Genomic DNA, 8,437 nt, shown 5'->3' with positions numbered 1-8,437 from the left:
AAAGTTGGCCTGCTAGCATTAATGATTAAGATAAGATGCAAGACAAGTTGTTAGACGTTCTCATCATTTTTGGTTAAAGTCATAAGTCTCAATCACATAATCATCCCTAACATATGAGACAATAATCCTAAATAACCCACATCTCTTTTAAGTATAAATTTTTTGTGAGGCAGGCACCTTTTTTAGGTGGGTTATGCGTAGGAAGCACCTATTTATTATAAAGCAAACCACCTTATGCTCATTAGATAGTTGCTAGGCATCATGAGCCAACTCTAGTTATTTCTCATTAGAGTTTGTGAAGCTTAGGTTACCCTGATGTGCTGTTACCAATAAGGATGACACCTTTATGATAATTCATATTCAACTTCAACATCTTTCTTCATAGTCGTAGGATTGTAAGACACAAATAAATTAGGCTATTATACTGATCCTAATATCCTAAGGAAGATATCCTTTATAAGCGAAGCTCATTTATTTAGGAAATTTTAAGATGTGATGCCAAAAAAATAAGTAACTCCAAGGGCATACTCCCACGAAGAGCTTGAAAATAAAAATAAAATTAAATCATGTTTTAATGCTTGATTCATTTGTAAAATATAATATCTGAAATATATATATTTAATATGTATTCCAAAAGTTCACATAATAAAACTAGGGATGTGTTTTATCTGTATGAGGATAATACATATTCCCTTTTCCTTTCTCCATTATGAGGCATTTCTTGAAAGTTTGTAATAGCATCTACTTCTAAAGAAAATCTAAAACAACTTTTCATTTTCCAATCCATATAAAGTGAAGGAATTCCTACTATTATTTGTTGATAAAAATGTCTAGTGAACATAATTCGGTGTATGAATATAATGCTATGTGCAGTAGAGATGAAACTGAAAATAATAATAATAAAAGTTTCTAAAAAAGAAATTAAGAGAATCTAACTAAAATAACTAAGATTCTTACCATTAACTAGTAATCCCTAATTGGACCTTTCCTTTCTTTGTTTATGTGATGATGTCCTTGATCCTATAGAAAATAATTTTTGGTCGATATAATAAAGTTTGCTTATTTTTACCTATGAGTTAGTTCTAGTGGTTTAGTTTGAGCAACCACTTATCATCTTCCTCATTATTAGTAAATGAGTTTGCAAAAATGAGATCGTCTATCTTGAGGTTGGATTAAAACTCAGTAAATTCTTTAATATTTTATGAGATATTTTGAAAAAGGATAATCAAAATAGTAGACTAGGAAGAACCACCTATACAATTCTATTTGATGAAGTTGACACGATAAATAAATCTCAATTTCTAACGCAAGAAAATGAGCCTTGAGAGAACATTGCCCACTTCTTCTTAGGTTGGCAAAGAGGAAAAACTTTGAATTATATATCTTATTTGAGTGGTAAAATCATAGAGTTAAATTTTCATTCTTATGAACCTCCAATATCATGCTTTAAAGTACCGATACAATTACACAACAACCGATTTTATCTTAAGGTGGAAAAAAGAAGAGGGTTTAGTGAAGCTTAGTTAAGAATCAATGCACTTATCTTAAGAGCTACTGAATAAGTAGCAATATGATTATATCCAAAAGTTTTCAGATCAAAGCTCTCAATAAGAGAACCAGTGGATGGAGAATGAAAACGGTAGAAGGAAGTGAGAATAATGAACAACTTTCAAAGAGTATGTCACAAAATGTTGTATTTAGGCAAATTTTGGAAGTAGTGCTTGAGGTTTCAGCAGTTGAAGAATAGATCGACATAAACCACTACTCTAAACTCTTGTCCTTGCGTATTTGCTTTCAATAGCCTTAGTTTTGTGAGGAAGAAAATTGTAAACAGAAGAAAATTATGAATCATTTGGAATCACTTTTGTTTTTATTTTTTTATTATTTTTTTTTATTTTACCTATACTTTGATTTAGAATAAAACATGTTTGATGTTGATAACTATTTTTAAAAATCCTAATTTTACCTATACTTTGATTAACATGTTTGATGTTGATAACTATTTTTAAAAATCCTTAAAAAGACTAAACTTTCGCTTTGTTTACATTTTAAAAAATAATTTGATTTATTTTTACAAATAAAAAAATAATAAAAAGTATAATAAATAATTGTATTTTAAAAACAAAGGTAAAAATAAAAATAAATAAAATAAATTGATCCCAAACAAGCCATAAGCTCTTAATATTTTTGCTTTGCTTCGTTTAGTTTAGTTTTGTTTTGTTTGTTTTTTTTTTCCGAGAAAACATAAAAGCATTGAATAAACAATCTTCTTGTTTTGTTTCCTTACTGAAATGAAATGTATGCCCACTATTTATATGAATAATCAATTTACCATCAATCAACACAACAATAATATATGATACGCATACACACACATTTATTTCAGGAGTTACTGCAACATCCATTAGCCCCACCCTTTCACAAACCATTTAGGGTAAAATACTTGATTTGATGTGTAGGTATATTGTTGCCACTTTAATCTATATCGAGTTGATATTCACTCTTTAAATTACTCCCAATAATCTAACCTTTACACTTCCTTCCATCATCATCATCATCATCACCGTGTCGGTGGCATAAAAATCGATGACATTATAAGTTTAATACAGTGATCATTTGACAAGGCTTAGCCTAAAAGTAGCATCAACTAATCACATTTCGATGGAATAATGCGATATGCATCATCAATTACTTTTTACTGAGTATTTTAAGCAATGACTAATGTGTCTTTCACAAAAATTATAAATAGTTCTTTGTTCGATTCATTCATAGAAACCTTACAATCCCAAGAAAATTTAAAGTAACATCACAACAACACTCTAAAGACCCACAACAATTGTACTTGACCAAACCTACACCACCATTAATCTCCTTCAAAACTTGCATTGTTTTCGTATCACATCTCTATGACATAGGGTTATAGGCGAATTGAGTCAAATTTGAGCAACCCACAACTGGAGCTCGAGCTTGATTAAATACATGTTCAAGCTTGAGCTCAAATTTAGATCCACGAGTTCAAATTGATTCAAGAAATAACTTCCTTATTATGATAGAGAGAAAATAACATTAATTCAAACATGCTATAATAAAATAGGATACAGAACGAGCAATTAGAATATAAAAAACAAGAAATTATTTTATATAAAATATAAAATATTAATCTTTTAAGCAGTTTTAATAACTTAAAGATAATGACTTTATTTTTTATATATTTTGAGTATATTATATATATATATATATATATATATATATATATATATGTGTGTGTGTGTGTGTGTGTGTGTGTTTCTAAGCAGGGATTGGCTTAAGATTGGTTTGTTAGCTCATCAAGCTCAGTTCACGAGCCAATTATCAACCTAAGCCTAAGCCAACTCACGAGTCGAGTTGGCTTACAATCATTTCTGAAAAGCCCGCACCACAAAATCCCACGCTAAACCTACACCAACCAAAATTTTCCAACATTCACCATTTTTATTATAAAAAGGTCAAATCATAGATGACCCAAGAAAACATAGATCATCTTACATGCATGTATTAAAAAGCATTTAAAAAACATTATTACCAAGTATCATAAATAGTTGTTCACCCCATTCGTGTTAGTAACAATTATAGTGCCAGATAAAATATGTGCAATCAATCTGAAATTGGTTCAAGATGCTTTTGTACTTATTTATCCATACTGCTTTTTGCCAAGGGACGGCAGCGCACTTTGAGGTAGCCAAACTTTCCTGCACCAGGTGATGACCCCTCAAAAACAACTGGCAGATAACCAGTGGCATTTTTGTACCTCTGCTGTATCTGAAAAAGCACATTAGTAAGCGTTAGTAATGCATTGTCAGCAGAAAAATCCATTCAGTTCCTTGTATAAAAATCTAATTTCTAATGCCACTTTAGATAAAAACTCTTTAAACTCCAATTGTAGAATAAGTATTCATGGTTTTACTAAAGCTGCACCTAGAACCGCCTGAAATATATGATGAATAAGATTTATTAGATTATGAAAATTTGATCTGAGGTAGGATCAATTTGAAATAAGTTGTAAGAAACGGACACGGGAAGCGCCAGAAAAGAGGATGAAAGAGTTACTAGATTTATATAGATAAGCAAGGAAGTTTGATAGGTTACTATTAGAGAAAAGCTTCTGAATTCCTGCAAAGTTCACGGAGGTTTTATAAATAAGTACCTCAAGAATTTCTTTGTTGCTTTCAATGTTGTTCCTCCCAATCACACAGACAGTGCCGCCTGAGCCGCCTCCGGTAATTTTCGCACCAAATAAATTTGCCTGCGTAGGGGAGCTGCGATGTTGTATTTCTTGCACCAATTCAACAAGCCTGTCTGTTCCATCAGAGCCGAGTCCACAGTCACTGTAGCTATAATGACACTGCAGAAGTACTTCACTTCAGCATATGCAATGGTCTATAGAAACTGTTGAAGAAACATTAGAGATTCTATAGCGAGTCACAATTTATATGATCAAAAAGTGCTTGCTTCGCATGGACAATGCCATATTGCAAGGTAACTTACATTTGGTATTGGAAATAAACAATAGAAATAATCAATCTTTTCAAAGCATCGAGTTCAAATAAGTACTCTATGATGAGGAACTACGAAAGTACATGTACCTGATACATTAGTTCTCCTAGTGCAGAAAGTTGTTCGTCTTCAGTTGCTGCACTTAGAAGTGCTTTGAAAGCCTGCAGCATACGAGAACCAATCAGCACATAAAATAAAATAAAATAAAAGGCAAATTCCATAGGAAAATGAATCATCGAAAATATAAAAAAAGAATTATAAAAAGTGAGGGCATCAATCAAAACAATCATCAACTCTGCTTGGATAAAATCCAATGATGACTAGAATGCAATCCCATGTCTAATAGACTCACAAGTTAAATCAGCTTTATTTAAATGTTAGAACTTCGGTAGCTCAAATAGAAAAGGAAGTGCCATAGACCTAAACATTTTTAAATTGTGCTGTCTTCCCAATAAATCGTACTTGATCAAGCATGACACTGGGATTTATAATCTGGGGTTTAGCCTACACTGGGATTTGAATTACAGCTAATGATACCATGGAGAGTGATGATTACAGCAGTTTGACAATTCCTAATTCTAGTTTGGGCTTGAATCAAACGAGCCCTAGCTTTCTTTTTGCTTGCAATTTGTAAATATTTGTTTATGCGTGTGGTTTCATTACTCCCTTTGCCCTTTCTTCAGCTTATTAAAAATGGGTTCGCCTAATTGCCTGATAGTTTCATCTTTTTCTAAATGGACGAGTACCCTTATATTCTTTGATTAGGTAAAGAATCTTGATGTTTAATTGTTGAGAACTAGTTATATTTATTTCATTTCTATAATTCAAATGTGCAACCAGTTCTCCATTTTGTTTGTTCGGAGATAATGAAGCTTTTGTATGTTGGTTTCGCCACATTTCATTCACTATTGTTTGTTGGTGTTGGACTGTTTTAATTTATTTAGATGAATGTCTATATATCTGAATGCGCAATCAGGTCTTTTTTGTTTGCGGCCAATTATGCTTTTGCTCTTAGCCTTAACTAATGGATGACATTTGCTAGTGTTTCTGCTACTTGATTCCTGTGAATCGACAAATGCACCCAGGTTAGAAATTTTGGCCTATTCTGATATTTCTTTATGATATATAGAGTATTTAGTGAGTTTTAGATATTTATAAACACTTTCTTATTAATTTTTTTTTAAAGCTTAATTGCTGATATCTATTAATTTAATGTTGTAATTTTTTTTAGAGGCAATGCCAACTCAATCTCAAATAAAATCTAATAGTTTTTCACGTCGACCTCTTGCTGATGTAGCAACTAGCAACAAGACTAAATAAGAGTGCTGAGTAAGATTGCCACATTTGAAGAGGAAAAAAAAGGGTAAGAAAAAAGATAAAAAATAAGATTACATTTTAGTGAAATATCAGTCACAAAAAGAAAAAGTTACACAAAAGTTGAATGTAATTATTGTATGAAGTCTTATGAGAAATAAAAGTTTGACACCACATCTTAAATGAGAAAACATTTTAGAACAAATCACTACAGTAAAAAAAATTGATGAAACCGACTCTATTTCTACTTTATGCCTTATCCGCTTATGATCAAATTATAATTAAAAATATTGTTGGATTGTGGAATAGATCTTATGGCTTGTGGCTGTAGGTGTATGGTGTTGGGACTAGGAACTACTTGCCATTCCATATTATTTGACTTTTGATTGATGCTTCACATTTTTTCCTCTAAATGTTTTAAGTGTTTAATTTTCAAGTTTGTTTGTCTTCTATTTCACATGGATCTTCTAGTATTTGCTTATGAATCTATGAACTTGGATTGACTGTAATATAAGTCTTTCAATTGTTAATCAGCTATGTTCAATCTGGATCGTGGAATAAAATTTGAGGCTTGTGGCTGCAGGTGTAAGGGACTTGGAACTAATTGTCATTCCATATTATATGAAAATTTGAGGCTTGTGGCTGCAGGTGTAAGCTGTTGGGACTTGGAACTAATTGTCATTCCATATTATATGACTTCTGATCGATGCTTCATACTTATGTTATGGTTTTTTTTATTTTAGTTGCATTACTAAGTTTTATGGTTTTTAATTTTATTCCCATTTTTATTAAAAGAGTATATTAAGAGTCTAAGAGTGAGTATAACAATTTGCTCTCTCTGGGTGGTTTTCTGTATTATCTCTTTTCAAGCCTGACTTTATTTTGGATACACTATAGCTGCTTTATTTAAATCTTCCTTGATCCATTGAAGGATTGGCTGTTTTTTTTCCTATATTATTTCTTTTCAAGCTTGAGTGTAGAATATCAAATTTCATAAAGTTATTCCAAGGAAGTGATACTTGATAAATCAAAATGATAACTTCCATTATTTTGATATGACATTCTTTATTTTGCACCTTATTATGAATCTATGAGCTTGGATGCACTGTAATCAAGTCTCTATATTGTTAATAAGCTACGTTCAATATGTGGATAATTTCGTATCAAGCAAGGATCTGTTCGAAATCGAATCAAACACGAACTTATATATATCTAAAGAACCCCGGGTTACTTTAGTAATGTAGAATAATTTTTGTAGAATGATGTAATGTTTGAACTACAATTACAAAAGGGTCAAAGTTGTATAATAAGATTTTTGTTTTCTAAATTACAACCATTTTTCCTTTAACTTTTAAATTGTACTGCATGTTCCCGACGTCACTGCAAAATTATTGTCCATCCATAACCTTCTGAAGAACAAAATTTTCATGCAATATTCTCAGCAAACTATTGCATTATTCAGGACCAAGCTACGAGAAAGATAATTGAGAAAGCTAGAGAGAAAAATAGATTCTAAATGCTTGAAAAGAAACTTCGTAGTAGCATCCGTTCATGTAATTTCTTTCATTTCTATCAGCTTAACAAAATTAAGATATGAATCATCTTCTTTGTTTAGGACACCCCTCTTTCATATTTATAAAAACAAAGTTTCTTTTGTTATTTAAAAGTATCAATGAAAAAACTATTCATTTTGAAACATGTGAACATGTAAACCAACCTAGAGTATTCTTGATTTTAAATGATTCTAAATCATCAAATCTATATTTTATTAATCCAATAGATTAATTTTTTTTCATATTCACTTAGTGGGATAAAGGCTTGTTGTTGTTGTTGTAGTATTAATGATTGTACTACTATGATTTACCTCATTAAAAAAAGTCTAATATATATCATATTCTTTCTACTTTTTCATCGTGAGGAAAAATCGATTTGAGTGAACGTTCTAGAATTAATAATTGATAGACTATTTCAACTAGATGTTATCCTAATTTTTGAAAAAAGAATGCAAAAGTCACCCCCTTATAGTAGCTTGCATGTGCATGTTGAATATGATGTTCGCCCCTTATGGTACTAGAAATGGCCACCGACGTACTGTTGACCTCATTTTTAGTGAGGTCCAGTCTTTCTCTTAGGGTTTAGGATCTAACCTCAGGAATCTCCCTTTGACTATCCTAGAACCTTAGAAATGGGACCCGCCTCATTTTAGAAATTAAACCTACTTCTGTACCCCTTTGGAATTTCGCGTGTGTGGTATCTACTTCTAGCACTTAAAAGGGTGAAACCAACATGAGGAGCACAAACTTCGCAATTCGGAGAGTTGACACGTCTGATCACTACAATCCGCACCGCTTGTACTGTTACCTGTCGAATGCTCGAATAAACCTTTTGAAACGATGATAGTGGGTTAAAATTTTGTGAAATTTGAATTTTGACGCGTTTTTGACCTGATTATCGACGACGTCGTCCAGCGACCCCGGATGACAAAACGGACTGCACCGACACGTCTGGAGCGTCGATTTTGCCTGAGGAGTACACCAGTTTTGTTACAACGCCGCGCGCGAGTAAATCACATATAATTATATATATATAT

The 8,437-nt window shown here is 31.8% G+C and overlaps 1 protein-coding gene across 2 annotated transcripts in view; it reads right to left on the bottom strand.

Annotated features, from left to right (window-relative positions):
• Nucleotides 1–3,468: 3,468 nt before the first annotated feature.
• Nucleotides 3,469–8,437, bottom strand: part of LOC110026877 (L-arabinokinase-like) — a 72,926-nt gene continuing 67,957 nt past the window's right edge. For both annotated transcript variants that reach the window (XM_020728070.1, XM_020728071.1), the window contains 3 exons: nt 4,623–4,694; nt 4,184–4,381; nt 3,469–3,798 (listed from right to left, as the gene is read on the bottom strand). In XM_020728070.1, coding sequence (XP_020583729.1) covers nt 3,667–3,798; nt 4,184–4,381; nt 4,623–4,694 — 402 coding nt within the window. In that variant the 3' untranslated portion in view covers nt 3,469–3,666. The remainder of the gene's footprint in view (nt 3,799–4,183; nt 4,382–4,622; nt 4,695–8,437) is intronic.

The sequence above is a fragment of the Phalaenopsis equestris genome, unplaced genomic scaffold (assembly GCF_001263595.1).
Source record: "Phalaenopsis equestris unplaced genomic scaffold, ASM126359v1 Scaffold000402, whole genome shotgun sequence".
NCBI lineage: Eukaryota > Viridiplantae > Streptophyta > Magnoliopsida > Asparagales > Orchidaceae > Phalaenopsis > Phalaenopsis equestris.
This window is presented reverse-complemented; position numbering and strand designations above follow the sequence as displayed.